The 19,471-nt window shown below is 40.7% G+C and overlaps 1 protein-coding gene across 1 annotated transcript in view; it reads left to right on the forward strand.

Moving 5' to 3' along the window:
• The first annotated feature begins 481 nt into the window (after positions 1 to 481).
• smad6b (SMAD family member 6b) overlaps positions 482 to 19,471 on the forward strand; it is a 43,342-nt gene continuing 24,352 nt past the window's right edge. Inside the window, exons 1-3 of the mRNA XM_007249251.4 lie at positions 482 to 2,266; positions 7,530 to 7,586; positions 9,769 to 9,846. Of these exons, the coding sequence (XP_007249313.1) occupies positions 1,510 to 2,266; positions 7,530 to 7,586; positions 9,769 to 9,846 (892 nt within the window). The 5' untranslated portion in view covers positions 482 to 1,509. The remainder of the gene's footprint in view (positions 2,267 to 7,529; positions 7,587 to 9,768; positions 9,847 to 19,471) is intronic.

The following is a 19,471-nucleotide window of genomic DNA, read 5'->3' on the forward strand; positions in this document are numbered from 1 at the left end:
ACAATCAATAATGTGAGGAGTGGGGAGACATTTAGTTAATATTATGTGTAAGTTTAAGCATATATTATGAATATGAATAGTGAAACAATGACAAAATATAAATTAAAAGATATTCAAAATTAAACCAAAGCTTCCTCTGGGAGATGCAAAATCGCTAATTGTGCCCTCAATGACGAATATCTATGTTTCTATATATATATTTGTATACATAGGTCCCTCTTTACTCAAACGCAACAAAGTTTCCGTTCCGTCCAGAGTAAGAATCTATCTGCCTTAAACCCACCGTCAACCGCAGCGTCTTTGCTCTTAACCCTTTCCCCCGGCCCGGAGCTCCGGAGCGGGGGACTGTGTGAGCTGTAAGTCGGGAAGAGCGGGGAGATGGAGATGGATGGTTGTTTCTCCTTTAAGAGTTCAGAAACTTGAAACCTTGTTTGCGCAACAATCAGTGGAGCTCCGAGCCGCCAAAGTGTCTAGACTAGCACATGATGGTAGGCAGCCAATGGCTCCACCGCTCTCCTCGGGGGCCCCGCGTGCGTGCGTATGTGTATGTGTGTGTGTCTCTGTGTGTATGTGTGTGTGTGTCAGCGGGAGAGGAAAAAAAGGAAAAGGGAGAGAGAGAAACGGGAGAAAGGCAGAGAAGTGGGTTGCAGTTTGAGCAGGTCTGTGCGCCGGATCAGGAGCTGTGCTTGAATGTAGTTCTCACGGATTTGCTGCTTTTTGTTTTGGTGCTGGCTGCTTCTTCACACTACTTCACTCACAGATAAACACACACGCGCACGAGCGGATACCTCTGGACCTTTGAACCGGAGTGGACACCGAGCAGAACCGGGATTGTTCTCTTTTTGCATTTTTTTGCTGTTTTTTGTGTTGTGCATGTCTGTGGATTTTACCCCTCGGTGGAGCGTGTTCTTCTAGTTCTTCTTTTTAATTCATGTCTGTGCAGAGTGGATGTGAGCTGTGGGCTGGCGGCTCTGGGAGCGGGCGAGTTCTGCGTCCCGGCGCGTCCGGCTTTTTGATCTGACGCACGCGGGGCGCTGTGAGTCCCGCTAGCTGCTAAACTGTGTCTGCTAGCTGAGAACCCAGAAACTAGTCTGAAACGAGTCTGCAGCCTATAAAATAACGCTAAACTAGCTTTTTCCAGCAGCCCACAGTGTCTGTGTATCACGCGAGCTCGCAGCTGAATGCATTTTGATTTCTGCGAGGTTGTCTCGTGCAGCAGCAGCAGCTCGGTTGTAAATGCGAGCCACCGCGGCGCCTTCCAAACTCATGTTGTGGAGGTTTTGCCCCCAGCAGCCCGCACGGCGCTCAACAGCAGCGACCGTGGATGAGGCTCCTACACGGGTTTGAAGCGTGACCGGGGGACACGAGAGAGCAGAGGAGCGGAGGAAGAATTAGAAAAAAGGAAGAAAAACGAAGAAAAAGAGTGAAAAAGAAGAGCCGGAGCACGAGGAGGAGGAGGAGGAGAAGGAGATAAGAGCGTGCGGTCAGGAGGGGGCTCGAAGTTGTCGTATGTTCAGGACGAAACGCTCAGGTCTCGTGCGGCGACTCTGGCGAAGCCGTTTGGTTCCGGATAGAGACGGAGGCGACGGGGATGGCAGGAGGGGGGGCGGCGGCGGAGGGGAAGGAGGCGAGGGCGAGGGGGGCTCACGGACCGGCGAGCGACGCGCGGACGACGTCGCCAAGACGGAGACGGGAGTTTTGTTGAGCGGGTGCGGGAGCGCGGTGGACGGTGGCGGTGGAGGCGGGGGGGACGAAGCCGGGGACGGAGACTGCAGAGCCGTCACGTGCTGCTTGTTTAAAGAGCGCTCGGTCAGTAGTAGTAGTGGAGGAGGAGGAGCAAGCGGAGGAGACTGGGACGGAGGGGATAACGGCGGCGGAGAACGGGACTCCGGCAGCGCGAGCCCGGGCGGCTCCAGCTCGTGCCGCCTCGCCGAGGCCAACAAGGCGCCCGAGCACGAGCTCAAGAGCGCCACGTACGCGCTGCTCAAGCGGCTGAAGGAGAAGACGCTGCACGCGCTGCTCGAGGCCGTGGAGTCCGGCGGCGGCGTGCCCAGCGAGTGCGTGTTGGTGGCGCGCGCCGAGCTGCGCGCTCCCGGACACGCCGCGCCGCCGCCGCCGCAGCTGCTGCTGTGCAGACTGTACCGCTGGGCAGACGTGCAGCACGCGGCGCAGCTCAAAGCGCTCTGCGAGTGCAAGAGCTTCGGCGCGCAGGACGGGCCACTGGTGTGCTGCAACCCCTACCATTACAGCAGGCTCTGTGGGCCAGGTAAGAGCCAGCAGTGTCTAAAAATGTCTGTGGAACTTTAAGCATTGATTGCATGCGACCAGTGTGTAGCTACAGTTTGGTGCACAATTTGGTGCACAGTTGCAGACAGGCTATATTCCCTAAAAAAACACCTCAATCAGATCACAAGCTCACTGATGTTAAGACCCTTCTTCATGAGTCAGGCAAGTCAGGTGAGGCAAAGCAGGTGAGGGTGGTAGTTGGTCCCCAACTGATTTCCGGTTCAACGCATTAATGATGAAAATGTAACTGATGAAAAAGACATAACCTTAGTACTGCTTTATAAAACGCCTTAATGGCTATAAAATGCCAGCATTGTAAAAATACTTACGAAAACCTGAAAACCTGCACCTCACAAATATAGCTAACGACCTACCTTTTCCTACCGTTTTCACATATCCCTCCTTTAAGGGCAAACTGCTTCTCAGAATGAGTGGTGAATTGTTGTATCAATGGCCTACACACACACATGCAGGCCTCCACTCTGAAAGTTATGAACTCAGCTGAAGGGCTCTACAAAAGTTACTTAAGAGTTTTCAGAGGTCTGAAAGCCACACTCCTAAACCAGATGTGTTAAAAACAACATGCATTAACACAGGCAGTGTGTTCATTCACAATGTTAGCCAAATCTGTCAGGGATACAATCAGTATTTCTTTAGCCTAAAAGCTCTGTGAGCTCAGCAAGTTTATATGTATAAACCAGTGAAAGTTTATTGATTTAAGTTAAATTAGCAGTTCCATTCTTTACTGCCTGGTGATGCTCACTTAGGTTAGCTAATTTAGCTAGCTGTGATGTATTCCTTATGCTCTGTGAATTTTATCACACCCTAAGCACTACTATTTAGTAGCTATTTGGTATGCAAAACAGTGCAAACTGTCTGATTTGTTATACCATTGGCGAAAAAGCAAGGAACCACCAGTGGTTCTGCAAAGTTTAAGAGGATAAAAAAACTTTGTAGCTGGCTAATTGTACCACGGGAAATAACAACTCATGAGAAAACACAAGAAAACTTACTTTATCCTCTCAATGATAAACATTAAACAGCCAACATTATATATTATACCCCTAAAAGTATTGTTGTTGTTTCACAGGAAACCTTTTTGAGATGCTCAAAAAGTAAATACAGAGGCAATAAATCCAATCACACTCATGAAAAACACAAATTAAGAAATGAAGAAGGGATGTTATCACAATGCTATGGCTCCTAGCAGTCTGCAGTGTGATTGGTCAGTGGTTTATCACATTACTTGTTGGACATTTGTTTCTTATTATCTCCCTCATTTTACACACTTACAACAAGATGACACACAGTGTGTTACAATAGTGACACATAAAAAAAGTGTTCTTAATTAAAACATCAAGCTTCAGAGTGTACAGGCAGAATGAAGGCGCAGAGTAGGACGAAATGACGATTATTTCCACTGCATTTCTCTGAAATGTTTTAATGTACATTTTGATGTTGATAGAGTCTTTGTGTCTTGGTGTTAAAAAAGGAATTGAACAGATTACGATTAATTAGCATCAACACTATTAAATTAAATGTAAATTTGTAAATAAAGCAATTCATGTTTTGGTTTGAAAAGCTCCATTGTAATCTTACAGGGTTAATTAAAGTCAGAATCATCAACAGTGGTGATGGTGGATAAAAGTCATACAAAGAAATATACTTGCTTTGAAAAAATATATAAATATTTAAATGTAAAAACTGTTTGGCTTGAATTGTGTTTTTAAAATACATTGGAAAGATACATCCTGGCAGTTGCAAGGCAAACTTTCATTTCTATTTGATCTTAATCAAGATTACATATTGTCACTGTTGGACAAAACCCAAAATGGCAACTTTGCATGAAAAAAAAACTTTTTAAATTGTAATAGAAGCTGGTTTTATAACGATTTTGGAGCATTTGTTGTGAACTATCATGAAATATTGAGACCATATAAGAAAAACTGCAAGTTCACATTAGAACAAAAGACACAGAACAGCTGAATTGGAGATATAATTTTTGTTTTCTTGATAGCAGTAATATGAAAGACACATATAGGTCCTGTTATGGGTAGTAACTGAAATAGGCTGTATTTGCATTTTAGACAGAAATCTGTGTCAGTAACTTTATATTGTTACACCAAGCAACACCATGGCTTTGTTTACTTTGAGCTCTGCAGAAATGCAATGGAATTTAACCATTTTACTGACTGTTGGATCTTCAGTTCACTTTAAATTTATGCTAAGACATTAATCTCTCACAATTTACATGTTAACTTATTCTAGGTTTAATTGCAAGAAGAGCTCAGTTTTGTACAGGCAGATAGTTTCCTATAGCACAGTTTTCCCAGATTTGCATATAAGAAGAGCTGTGTTTGTGTGTTGGCCATTGAGCTATGGCAGTCTGATGAACACTTTACAGATGCTGCTGTTGAAATATAGCACTTTAGTGAAACTCTCACTAGGTCAGTGAAAGGTTAAAATATTTCCCAGTTTCAAAGTGGAGTTGAACGCTTCTCTGCCAGTCAGCACAGAAAGCCTGTTTATCTCACACAGAGCAAGAAAGCACTGAAGCTTTAAACAAAACTGCATGCATTCAGGTCCATTTCCCACTCCATTTATTTTTTCTCTACATGTTCACTTTTCTTCTTATCCCATTAAAACACTTCCATTACTGGAGGCCTCTTAACGTCTAAGTAAATCTTCTGCAGTTCAAACAGCTAACATAATTGTCCCACAAAGAAAGGACCAAAATGTATGAACTGACCTACTTATGGATTAAAGTGGAGTACAGGTCTGCGTATTTTAACTCAGGGATATGAAGGAGGTTACTATAGGCTAAAGATAGCAGGCTTCTTTGTGATCTGTGACCTGAAGCAGTCATCAGTCGCTGAGCTAAATTACTGATGTACTGAAGAACTTATAATGAAGGCATTATTAAAATGATAATTTACTGAGATGATTTGCAGCTAGCTTTGCATTGAAATGACAAGGATATTATATAAACATTACATAGCTAACGTTGCAGCTAATCATAATTTCAGGTAAAACACAGTTTATGGGCTTGCGCTGCTTAGACAATAGAGATAATGTTTTGATTTGGACTAAATCTTCTAAAATTATAGTAATGTTAGTACAGGTTTGGTATGTGTTACCATAAGTCAGTTCTAAGTTAGTTTCAGTTTTGTAGCCTTTCTTGCTCAGCCACCATTGCTAAAATGCTAACTAGCACAGCCAGGTGCCTATTCCTACTTTTTCCCCACAACATGTGTGCTAAAACAAGCAATTCTCCTGTTTTTTATACTTTCACATAACTTCTGAGCTTTCAGGAGTGACAAAGTCTGGTACAGATGAAACAGTGTCTCTGTTTACGTATTTTGTGGCATTTCCCCTCAGAAAATTGGGTAATTTTTTCCGCACAACCATTGAAAATCTATGAATAAGATTAGCTAAGTCTGATGTTTTAGTTTGTTTTGCGGTTTTAGTGGTCAGTAGGCAGCCAGAGTTTTCAAACAGACACATGCCATTAAACATTTGCTCTATAATATGGATTAAGTCATTAAAAAATGAAAACTAAAAAAACACACTGCACTAACTACAGTAAATACATCAGTAGTATGTTTTTTTCTCCTCCTAATCACAGTTTCCTTAGTTCAGAAGTGTGTGCTTTGGAGAAAAGCCCCCTCTTTCTCTCCCATACTGGCCCTTTGAGACATAACTCAAATGCGTTCATGCGTGTCCCGATAAAGGTGGTATTTCTTTCATGCGATTGAACAGAGGCCCTCACAATCCTCAAACTTTGTAACCTCTTTGGCATTTTTTTCCCTCTCAGTTCAGGCTCACAAATGAAGCTAAAGACAGCCGGGCTATTGTTCAAGTCTTACACTGCTCTTATGGTATTTAATCGCCTTAAAGCGTTTCTTTTTAACTCCAATTAGTGCATAAAGATAGTTATCAAAACATTTAACTTTTGTGAATCGCCCCTTTTAATGGCGGTGAGCTAAACAGTGTTGTATAATAGCCCTGCGTCTATAAAATGTTACTCTTTAACTGGTTTATCACTAAATCCTGCCAAGTAAACAGGAATTTATCTGCAGCATGCGGAGCATTTCAAGCCTACACTCAACAGAAGTGGGATGTTCACAGACAAAACTGCCCCCTCCCCTCCTCCCTTTTTTCTCTTTTCTTTTATTTAGTTAGGCATTATGCCTTTGAAATGAGATCAGTTTCAAGTTGCGTTTTTAAAAGCTCTTTTGCCTAAGAAGGTCCCCTCATGCTATTTAGGTGAAGGAGTGGTGATAATATACAGTTTGCATACTACTGGCGCCAGACTGACTAGCTGTGTATGTGAGTGAGTGAGTTAGGATCCTGGCAATTACTGCCGCCACTCTTAAAGAGACAGACGCTATTATGGCTTTTCTTTCTTCTCCTTTTCCTTCTCCCTCTAGGCGAGGTCACTACGTGTTCACAAACTTTTCTTCCTTTGTGCTCTCGCTGAGAGCCTCTACATGTCTTTCTTTCAAGCCTTTTCTGCTTTGAGTGCAGATATCTGAACGTTTTTAAAGGTGGTTGCAGGTTAAGGCCAACTGTGTGACACTTTGCAACCCCGTTCCAGCACAGTTTTGGCCAAAGTCCAAACATGTAGCATTAGCCTACTTAGCTATGCAAATTATGTGCCAGAGCTTTTCAGTATAGAGGATACAAGGCCAGAAAGTAAACAGACGATGTTTCTCTTTTAAAATAGCTTCGCCTTGCCCCTCACCCTACTTGGCAACTTGATAGATTATGTTTTTTCCTGTTGCAGTTTTATGTTAGGTCATAAAATGGCCATTTAATGCGAAGTTGTCCAAGTCGTAATTCAGAATAGTGAATGTTAATGCTTTTTATATATTTGAAAGTAGACTAAAAAACAGAGAGTATTTGCACTAAAATGCTTTGTTTGGGTGTTAAAGTTGAATGAATTGTCATTTTCTTTTCAAGGAAAGAAATTCAACTCTGTTTATGTGTAAACCTTAACCTGCCTCGGGTAGAATGTAAGATTTGTAATAATGCTTTGTTTGTTGACCCATTTACCTTCGTGCACTGCAGTGGTAATAAATGAAAACAGGCTATCTGATCATCAGTGATCCTGTGATGGTGGCTGAATCATCACTCTTTCGAGCTCAGTTTGGGCTGTGCAGTTAAATGCCTCAGTAATTTGAGGATAAAACCTGTTTATAATTCTCTCTAATAATTGTAATTCTGCTTCTGTTCTTCTTTAGAGTCGCCTCCTCCTCCGTACTCAAGGCTTTCCCCTAGTGACGAACACAAGCCACTGGGTAAGCATCTCTGCAATAAAATTATACTAAAACACACACACAAGCCTATATGTGCAACATTTAATGTAAGTTCTTTATTTGTATCTAAAACAGAAATGTGTTGCAGATGTTATACATCATGTTATCTGGAATTAACAGATGATATTTACTAAACAGGTACAAATGCAGACATGGAAATAAGATACTTGTTTTTGTTTTACAGTATAGGCTCAATTTTTGAGGCAACAACTTAACATTTAACAACTACAGAGGCTTCAGTTTACATTTACCTTGTGTACATGACCAAACAGATCATGCTTCAAGCAGCAGACTGTATTTAGAATTAAATTTTGTTGCTCTTCATTATATTTAGGGTTGTCATTTGTAGACACACAGCATAGCAGGTTTACAGGCTTAGTATAAATTAGCTACTATTACTTTAGGAGAATGGTGAACCCCAAACTATAAGTGGTTGAGTGCAATGTACACAATTGATGCAAAACTCAAAGAAAACAAATGTTTGGAACTGTGCTCCCAACACGTTTGGTTCAAACCTTTTAAATGTAAACCAGTAAGGCCAGGTTCTCAGCTAGTGCAGAACAAAACATACAGAAATAAATACTTACATTAAAAATTATTATTTAGTGTTTTAAGTATTTTTTTGTTGTGTAGCATTGAGATCAACCCTGAAATAGTGTTTGTTAAGGAATCACAAATCAGGGTTTTAATTTTTACATTTTACAAAGTTACCGACACATGCATTGATTTATCCTCGGGGTGAGGTTTCCTGCTGGACAATTGGTCACCATGAGACCATTACACAAAAGAAAGTAATCACAAAATAACCAAAAAAAAAAAACTGTGTAAGAAAATAACCTGGCCTTCACAGTGAAGCCATTGCCATCAACTCTCACCCTACCGCTCCAATCCCTGGCTCTAGAGAGGGATGGAGAGGAAGCAAAGAGTACAACAACGTGAAGAATTTTAATGGTGGCAATTAGGCACAGTGACCAGGAATGTGTGCGGTAGCCGAAAGAGAGCGGAGACTGCAGCCAGCATCCGGCGGGCCCATTTTCAGCATGCCAGTGCGGAGGCGGCCTGCGCTTGGGCCTGGCTGTGGTGAGGGCCTGCCGGAGCCTGGTCGTGGGTCGGGGGCTAGGCCGGGATATCCCCCATTAGTACCACCCAGCCCTGAGGGAAGAATGTGGGAAGGGGCAATTTGGAATGGCGCCATTGTAAAGAGGGATGGCTCTTGTGGTCTACAGTTAGGTTCGGTCATCATGGTGGTCATGGCTGCCAGCTGTCTTTTTTTCTGGAGAAGACATGGCTTACAAAGGTGCACAGTGCAACTGTACGTTTTCTGTCATTTTAAGATCAGTGTAAAAGAATGGCACATTTTAGATATAGTTTGTAGACGTGGAAGATGACTTGGAAAAAAACTTCCAAGAAACTTTGAAAAAGAAAGCTATGACAAAATGATTATGCCCCAATTTGGAATAAATATTCAGATACACACAAGCACAATTGACTGATCCTTTTAATGACTTGTCATATCTCTTCTACTGAAGCTCTAGTTAAGATGGTTCTCAGGTAGCTTTGATCTACTTATTTGGGGCTTTTAGACATAACTTGTTTGCATAGTATTATTAGTTTCATTATGTTTCTCAACAATGTTGTTTTAGTCAAACATTTACCTCAGTAAAGCTATACTTATTAGAAATATACCTTAGAGGTGCTGTTTTAGTCATACATTTACTACTAAAATCACATGTGAGTGAAATTTCACACAGAGAAACAAACACATGCTTAGGCTAAACCAGTTGAGCTAACATTACTGTTAGCCCTGTACAGCATGTATATTTCCGTTATTTTTCTGAAAGAGCCAGTTTGTTAAGAGACAACTGAATAATTTTCAGCAATGTTCTAAAACTTTGCGATTTTTTTTATCATATCTCTCTAATTCAAACCCAATCAACAGCTGCCATGTTAGCATTCATGTCCAATTAGCTCAATTGCTTGTACATGCAGCATTTTTTGTATAGCACAGTTTTACATGTAGCACGTGTTCAGATGAATAGAAATGTACTCGAGTGCTTGTACAAAGTTCAAAATATGAAGTACATATGTCTGCTGTAACTGAGCCGCAAGTGTTTGACAAGAGTTTACATGCTAACGTCAGACTAATGGCCTCCTCCTCCCTCAGATCTGTCAGATTCCACACTGTCTTACACTGAAACGGAGGCTGCCAGCTCGCCAAACATCACCCAAGGGGAATTCTCAGGTGAGTTGCTTTTTTTTCCTCTTTGCTTGAATCCCACAGAGCTTTGAACAAGCCATTGCTGTGCCAGAAATGGCTATGCCTTGCATTCTAAACACTATTAGCATGTCCTTTGCCACAGTTGCCAGATTCAATGCTGTTTTTGTGAGCCGTGAGGTAATATCGCTGTTCAAACAAAAGCTACGTGCCGGCGATGGTGACCTTGTGTCAAATATTTGCTCTCTTTTTCTTTTTTTTTGCACTGCAAGAGGGAATAGTTTGTGTAGTGAATCATCAGGCAAGCCATTTCCCCCATGAGGCATTGTTATACTAACGGATATCAAGTTTTATCATTACCTGTTCTGGAAGATTACACCACACGTCAGATATGGCAAATGAAGCAGATCTCCTAACAAAAGACAAAACTTTTTCGTTCCTCAAGTGCTTGGTGCTGCGTTAGCTCGAATCGGGCATGAAAAGGGTTAAATTGTGTATAAAGTGCTGTTTTTTAGTGGTTTGAGGATGTGGGCTCTCATGCAGTTGGGGTAAATGTGCAAACTTTGCAGGTAATTTGTTTTTTATGTTGTGCTTTACTCCTCCTCATTAAAGGCCATTAGGAGCGGGGCGAGCGCGGGCGCAGATAAAGCGCTCATTGTGCGGCGGGCCGAGGCGCAGTGGGCCGTGCTGGCCACAGAGCCGGCCTCCCCTCCTCTGTTTTTCTTTCAGAAATATTTGAGTGGGATCAAATTGTAATAAGATCCAAGCTCGCTGGGACACACACTCGCTTGCATATACACACACACACACTCACACACACATACAGAGAGGGACGTTTTAGACATGCTGGCCATTCATGCACTCATACACTCACACACACATATACACACACACATCCCTCCACACATGCACACACACACACGCTTTCGCACACAAACGCACAGTAGAGTTACAGCTCTATCTATCCAGGCAGGCCGAAAGTGGGCTGCGGAGAGAGAGAGAGAGAGAGAGTGTGGGGGGAGCGGTTTTCTGCTCCTGTGAATGAGGCCACACTAAGAGAAAAGAGGAGAACCAGCCCCGTCCTGTCTCCTGATTTGAGACGAAACACTCCCCTCACATGGCATGAGCTCAACATGCCTGTCTCATAAAACTGGAAGCACATTGTGCTTGCGTAGGATCACGGCCACAGTACAGAGAGGGAGAGAGAGAGAGAGAGAGAGAGAGAGAGAGAGAGAAAAAGAGAGAGAAAAAGCCTTTAGGGCCGCATGATATAGACAACATACTGGTGTCCCAGTTATATTGCAGTGTACCTGCAGTACTTTGAGTCAGCACTGCAGCACAGTTGCAGATTGACCTGAGGGTGTAACAATTCACAAAATGTATAGTTGAATTCCATTAGGCTCAGTGGTACAGTTTCATACAGCAAAACTTTGTGCCTTAGATTAGTGTTCTTGTTTAGATTTGTAACTTTTTTAGCCCATTCAGCATTGTTAAAGTACAAGAGGAATAGCTGAAGCTGTGCTTTAACCCTGTTCTAAAGATTACTGTACTGCTCAGTATAATTCAAACTGGCTCAGGTGTGTATGAGGTCAAAGTGTCCTGATCTAATCCTGTATTCATTAGGCACAAATGTTCAGCATGTTGTGTGTTTCTGACATAATCTGTATCCGTCATTTGTTTTTTTGTAACGTTGTGTGAATTTCATGATGAATTGACCTAAGCTGTAAATGATTTGAAATAGCTTGGAATATATATTTTTTACACTGATTTTTCTTAAAAGTTAAGAAGATTTTGGCTTACTGTGGTAAATTGTCATTTTGGAGATTGGATTTGAATTTTGAGTGATAGTAAAAACGTATACATGTGATCTGTTACCCCCTTTTGTTCACGGATGTATGAATGTGCACAAGTTAACATGTATGGATGTGTGTGTGTGTGGTGTGAGAGGATGTGTGGTAGAAGTGAGATATAGAAGTCTTTCATAATCAGGGTGTAAAATGTTTGTCTCTTTTAGCTTTTGTGTGATCAAAGACAGATTCCTGGAATGCACAAACGTTCTTGGCCAAGAAGCCAGATTCTGATTCTGTGTATCTTTTGTACCATTAATTAGAACTGTGTTGGTTGTATATACACACGTCTAGTGCTCTTAATTGAAAGACGTCAGGGGGGTTTGTGAAAACAAACAAAAAGCAGTGTCAGCACAATAGATCCTGTTAGGTCTGCCTTCCTAAGGTAAAACCAACATGCTGGCCTTCTATGACATTTGCAGTCATGTTTTGTGCATTAGATGGTTACCAACATTGAAACATGCAAAAGTCATGGGACATGGGACTAATATTGTGTCCAATAACTTTTGCATGTCCCATTAGCCACACTCAGCACTGTTTAAAAAGAGTGACCTGCGCTATATGGCTGATGATTACCTGTCACTGATATAACTAGCTTTTATTAGATTACGCACGCATTACTTGATTCATCAAAACACTCAAAGAATCCTCCTCGTCTAGAACTGTGATTGGTCAAGATGCTCACAGAACATAGTGAATGGATAAAGGGCCTGCACAGACCACTATTATATATATTAACATTATTATATATTAACAAACAAAGCATTCTACAGCTCTGGTTACCTGTTTTTCCTACATTATGACAATAAAGCAGCATACTTTCCATTCACCTTGCACACATGAATGGAGCACCAGGCCAGATGACCAAACTCTTGGCCTCACTTCACACTCACCACTACTCCTTGGGCAAGCGACACTCCCTGTGTCAACAAACGCCATTTCAAACACTAACTCTGATTCTAGCTGTCTGGATCTGGTGTGGAGAATAAGTGTGTGAACTGCCTGCGTTTGCCAGGGCTCCATGTTATTTCAGCGAGCACAGAGGCTCATTTTTTAACTTCACTTTTTTTTCTTGGACAAACTGAGGCTCATTTCTTTGTTTGTCAGGGTCAAATAGATGATTTGAAAGTGGGAACGAGCAAAGAGTAATCTTTTAATGAAGGATGTTTTGCATTGACCTCGCAGTGAGGTCATTTTCCCAGAGTCCCTAAACACCTCCTCTCTGTCCCATTATATGCTGCTCCGTGTGACTAATTATGTTTGTCTTGGGCTGCGGATCGTGCAGAATTCTTAAGGAAATGCTGTTCCTACAGAATTCCCTCAGCACACTCACAAGAAGAGAAGAATCCTTCTACATCCCCCTCACCCCTCACCCCCACCCCCCCCGAGCACTTATCAGCACACCTCCACATCCGTCTCCAGCTCCAGCACCCCACCCTGCCTTCTGGCCTGCAGAAAACCCAGATCAATTGAACAGCGCTCCAACGTGTGGTCCCACCCGCCCACGTCCCGCACCCACACGCAGGAACTAGTAAAGCGCTTAAAAGTGGGGCCAGGGGGCAGATAGTGGGGAAAAGAGGGGGAAAACCACCTGCTGCAGATTGTAGCCCCCAGGCTACTGTAATACCTGCTCCTAACACTTATCCCTCGCTGTTTGACAATCGCTGCAGAGCACGTCTCAACTGGACCGGTGAGATGAGCTCTGAGAGGAGGATTTTTTCCTTTTGCTTGAAAATGTTTGTTCAAAAGCCAAAGTTTTGAGAGGTGATATGTTTTTGTCTTTCTTTCAGACATTTATACTAAATCCATACTAAAAACCTAGCATCTGGGTTTGCCTGCTCAAGCACTTTCCTTGATTTCATTACGTTCCTCTGCAGTTCCTCTCCATTTACAGGGAGGTTCAGAGTTTTTATCCAGGGTCACGTCTAATGAGAATTGGTGCTAGGGTGAATGCCTTTGTTTTTGTAAGAGCACTATCAAATTTAACTACATGGAAGTCCATAAGGAATTGGGCAATTATACAATTTTGGTTATTTTGGCTCCGCACTCCAGCGTACTGGATTTGAAAGGAAACTATGAGGTTAGAGTGTAGAATGTCAGCTTTAATTCATAGATATTTACATCTACACTGGATAACCCACACAGCTGTGAGCGGAGGATTGACCATCGCAGTTCAAATTGCCTGTTTTTCAAGTTTAAAATTAAACTACAGAATGAGGTTAGAGTGTAGAATGTCAGTTTTAATTCATGTTTATTTACTTCAAGATTGGATGAACTATATAGTCGCATGCAGAAGCTTGAAGATCCCTGTCCAACTCACATGTTTTGTTAAATTAGAAATAAACTATGAGTTTAGAGTGTAGAAAATTAGCATTAATTAGTGAATGTTTACCTTCACTCTACATTGGCTTTAACTGCACATTTATAAGCAGATTATTGAACATTACAGTTTTAACAAATTACACTAAAAACTGGTTAAATAGGGCTGGAAGATTGATCAAATGAATTCATGGTGATATTTTTAAAATAAGATAACCAAGACTAAAAAAGGTTTGTATAGAACTTGCCAGAGGGAATCTCTCAAACCTGATGTGGCAGTGATTTTCATATTTTATATATAAAGAGGTGATTTGCACCTTGTTTAATACTAAAGCTGCTTGTAATTTAAAAACTTTTGTTTTTAGATTTGTTTCATGCACATTTAATTTAGCTTGCATGATTTACATAAAATACAAGGACTATGCAGATGTTGAATTTGAATCGTTTGATGAAAATAATACAGCTAAAACATATCACCTAAAATATGCCATAATCTTTTGACCTTTTTTTTTACATTTTGCAATAAATTAGAGAGATTAATTTGTGAAGCTTTCTGTCACCTTAAAATCAGCTGTATAATTAGACTTTGATTTAAACTTAAGTATATACAAAAAAAACTACATAGGAGTAACTAGACTTTTCATACAGAACATTATTAATTTAAAGTATTTATTAAAAATTAATTTACCCGGATCAATTTCTTGTTATCACACAATCTCAGTTTACTGATGGATTTACTGCCATTGCCACTTTTATTAGAGCTTTTGTTTGTGTCTCTGGAGACAATTACCAACATAAGGTTGGCCAACAAACAGCTGGACTTTTTATTAATTTGACTACAAAATGTAAAAATGCAAATAAATATATCTATGTCTTTTAGGGTTTATCCAGTGCAAATGCAAACTCTCTTAAGATAAATTGTGCATTTTAGACATTTTAAAATCTAATATACTGGATTATGCAAAACAAAAACAGTAATATTGTCTAAATACTTAAAGTCTGCTCTGTGCATTTATTTATGATTAATTAACACCGGTAGTTTTTTGTTTGTTTGAGTTCAGTTTGAGATAATGAATGTGTGTGAATTGGGTGCAGGTGCTACTGTATTTAGTTCTGTTTCACTTCATCTTTATTTATTGATGTCATCATGGATATGTGTGTGTGTGTGTTTGTGTACTATAGTGTGTACTGATGATGATGATGATGATGTCTTGGTGAAGGAAAAGTACATTTACAGGTCTGTTATTGATTAAGTGTTCCGTTTTCAGTGCATGGCCACTAAACATATGGCCCTGGGGTAACACATCTGTGTGCTAGGTGTGTGTATGTGTGTGTGTGTGTGTGCTCTATCTGTGACTGGGTAGTCATGCAGAACACCTGTTTCCTCGCTTGTGGTCGTGTGGACATTAGAACGATGCCCTTTGAAGTTTTTGCTCATTGCTTCCTGTATAACTGTGTGTATTAGACTGTGTTTCCCCTCTGTGTTGGGCGTGTGTGATCTGTGTGTCACACACTCGGGCAGCTGGGTGTGTAACGGTGAGGAGCCTCCGCTCTTCCAGTGCCCTCAATGCCCTCTGAGTCCTGAAGCCTCTGGTTAAGATGCATAAACATATAGTGCATTTTCAGTGAGGAGTTTTAAGGATTTTTGAATTTGGATACTTTATTATAGTAACTGTAAGTATATTATAGCATAATTAATAGTTAATTTTACTGATTCTTCTGTCTTTATAGTTTGTTATTCATTAAACCACACCTGAAGTTTAAGCATGCCCAGCCGAATGCTCCTTGACAATTCTCGAAACCTCACAGGAGGTTGCTAGTTGTAAGAGCTTGCTGATCAGAAAAAGCTAATAAAATAAGTGATATGGATGCAATTATGGCTAAAAAGAAGGAGGTATCAGGGCATATACTAAATGCAGTGTCAAATCTGGATGAAAATACATGTACATATACAGTATTGTGCAAATGTTTTAGGCACCTGTGTGAAGTAAGCGTTTATGAGCTCAGTAAAACATTAGCATTACAATAAATACAAACAGCATTTTTACAAAAAGCAGAGCTTTTACAGCCCTGTTTTCCTTAAAACAACATCTCCTAATCTCTTCTCATCTGAGTTTAATAGAGTTATTTTTAGTTCTCATCATATCAACAATAAAATTTGGTTAAATTTGATAAATCAGGTGAGCTGCTGATGGAACTGAACATATACACATGCTGGCTGAGGAGCATGCAGGAGAAATCTGGAACTATTACTTTTTGTTCTTCAGCTTTGCTCACAGGATATAACATACTTAAAGTTAAAAATGAGAATTCCTTGTTACATTTTACTGTATGTATGTTTATTTGCATCTGTTCAAATAGTATGTGGTGCTTTTTTCAGGAAAAACACTGAAACAAATGAAAATAAAATAAAATAGTGTAATTTGCTTTGGTTCCTAAAACTTTTGCACAGTACTGTATCTCTTGTGAAAAGATCCATATTTTTTTTAACTCAATATATCGCCCAGCCCTGGTTCCAATACTATGTTTTTAACTTCTGTGCTGCTTTGATACAGATGCCAATAATTTCCAGTCTTCACCACTGAGGCACGTTGTTAGAACATCAGCAGTTGTCTGCTGAATGTCTGCAGTGTGGAACTACTTTACAGTAGAGAAATCCAACTGTCCTCAAGGCACAACTGAGCTGTTACACACCTTGTTTGTCTATTTTCTGCCATGTTTGTGGAAACACGCTCCCGCCATGTCTTTCACTCCTGAATCACGACTAGTTTAAACACAACCACCGTGGAGACGCTCCGGCAGCAGTAGCACGTGTGTTCAAAGCGCGTTCACAGCACTAAAATAGTTCACATACGTAGTGAACCGTCAACAAACAGAAGACATCTGTTCAGAGTATATACAGCTATACACATATCAGAAAGCAAGTGTGAAGTGATGACTGCAGCCGCGCTGTCGCTGAAGCAGCCTCGGACTGACGTCAGGATCTCTGATAGGTCATATGGCTGAAGAATGCTCCCTTAAGGAGCCTGGCAGAATCAGCTGCCAGATGTCGGAAAGGAAACAAATGCAAACTATTTACAACTGTACAACTGTACATTCAGAGGGTGTTACATCATAATTATGTGCATCAGTTGACATCAGTGTGGAGAGTGAGTTGTGTCATCACTGAGGGGGGGTTGTTCAGTCACTTTTGCTGGGATCCTTCATTTCAGCTCATAGGAGGCAGCTAATACCATGTTTGCTGTTACACAATTAAAAATGCTATACATTAGGGCTGGACCATATGACTAAAAAACTCTGATCTTGATATGCTTATGAGAAATAATGAAATACAATATGATGCGCTAAGCTGCACTGGATTGTGTTGTTTGAGATATTAAAATTAAGTCTTCATGCTGCACCTTTTACACAAACAAGCAGAGCATGTTCTTTTTCAGATTTAAATCTCACAAAGAACTATTTTAATAGTGAGGATATTAAAGCTCTACAGTAACAAATGTGGAATTATTTTGTAAAACAAAGCATAATATGTTTTATAGTTTAGAATATTCTAATTAGCCACATTTAGCTTTGAGGACAGTTTTGCACACTCTTGGTATTTTAATCTCAGTGGTTTAATGAGGTAGATTCACCTGGAATAGTTTTCTCAGCGTCTTAAAGGAGTTTTTGGAGGTGATGAACAATAGTTGAATAGTTGATTTTCCTTTACTCTGTGAAGCTTCAGCTCATCCCACATGACCAGCTCAGCTGGGTTAAAGGAAAACTTCGGTGTAAAATGGACTTTTGGTTTAGTAAAACATGATGAAAAGTACTTACCTTTGATGAATAGCCCACCTCCGTTCTCCCAGAGCGCTCCGAGATCCAGAAATTTTAACAGTTTATCCAAACACTCTTCAGACTGGGTGACACTGGGCATAATTTGCCCCGATAAATCGTTTTTTTCAACCGTTATCCAGCCTCAAAGAAGCTCCATACCTCCTTGCTAGAATCCGGAGAGCCCTGACATTTAAAACGAGGCATTAATAACTTAAAAAGCGCCGCTATGAGGAGACGCTATGGATGCGCACGGAGCTTAAGCTAACGTAATAGGATGTAAACAGAGGTTTACTTGGGTTCTTGGGTTTAGGTTTAGTACACATATATTTATATATTTCCTTTAATTGTTTTGATGTCTTTAATATTAACATACAATGTAAAAAATAAATAAATAAAGAGATGGAGAAAACAATTGAATGAGAAGGCATGTCCAGATTTTTGACTGATACATTAAAGCAATCTAATAAACACAAAAGCTAATATCCCCCAAACATACTAACAAGCTACATGTCATGGGACTATGTTTGAAATGGAATGTCCTGTTCTTCTGGTGCTCACTTTTTGGCCTCACTAGTACTCCAATGTTTAGTGTTGTCTTGCCATGAGCACATTGGCCAGTGTTTACTAGATAAAACCTCCCAACTTATGCAATAATTTTTTTACATGCTATCACATGACTTTTAGCATGCCCGTATAAATATCGCTAAACTAGTGTGCTTACACACATAGACTGTCAAACCAGAACCTAGAGCCAGTTTGAGCTCTGAAAGATGTTAATGCATAGTTAGGTATGCAAATAAAACACTATTTATATCCACTAGTGTTCTGAGTTATAGAACCCTTATTCAATACTTAATATAACCCATTATATGCTATTCCTAAGAATATAATAACAGCTAGCAACAGTTAGCGTTAGATTTGCCTGGAATGGTCTAATCCTGTGTCAGTCATAGTGTAAGGGGGTTAGCAGGCTGGGACGGACAGGCTGAGGTTTAGTAATGCTACACTGCTGTGTGTGTGTTTTGGTGGGGAGACTGCAGCCTGTGTGGCTCCTCCATTGTCATGTGAGGTTTAGCAGGGCTCTTTCGGCGGACCGGCTTTGTAGGTTTGAGGGGGAAGCAGCTTCCTCTGGCCTCTCTTTCATGGCTAAGCAGAATTAAACAGAATACGTCAAATTCCTTTGTATGATCCAAGGGCCTCAGTTTATTCTCACTTGTAAACTTTTACCACTTGCATCTTAACTGTGTTATCCGGTAATGACCAGAGGAGGACAGGTTCCTCTTTTCAGTCTTGTTTGCTTTCAAGGTTTCTTTGTCAACGTTTGCAGCTGTTTTCTTAACATCTATTGCTTTTGACTGGTGCATTAGTGGTTTGCAAGCAAGAGCTGTATAACCAACACAGAACTGAAAACTTAAGTGAAATGAAGCAAAATCTGCTGAAATATTGTCTGTATATAAAATAGTATGTATAATGATATTTACTAAAGATAGTATGTTGCTACAGGCGGGTATCGGTATCAGGTTAATTTCAGGAGAAAATGCTGGATTGGATATCAGAGAAAAACAGAACGAATCTGATCCAATCCTGGAACAAATCTATCCTAAAATAGCACACACTCCTGCTGTGTGATGTCATGTTATAAGTTGTGTGTATTGTCCTGTGGGGTAGAT

The sequence above is a fragment of the Astyanax mexicanus genome, chromosome 9 (genome assembly GCF_023375975.1).
Source record: "Astyanax mexicanus isolate ESR-SI-001 chromosome 9, AstMex3_surface, whole genome shotgun sequence".
NCBI classification, from domain to species: domain Eukaryota; kingdom Metazoa; phylum Chordata; class Actinopteri; order Characiformes; family Acestrorhamphidae; genus Astyanax; species Astyanax mexicanus.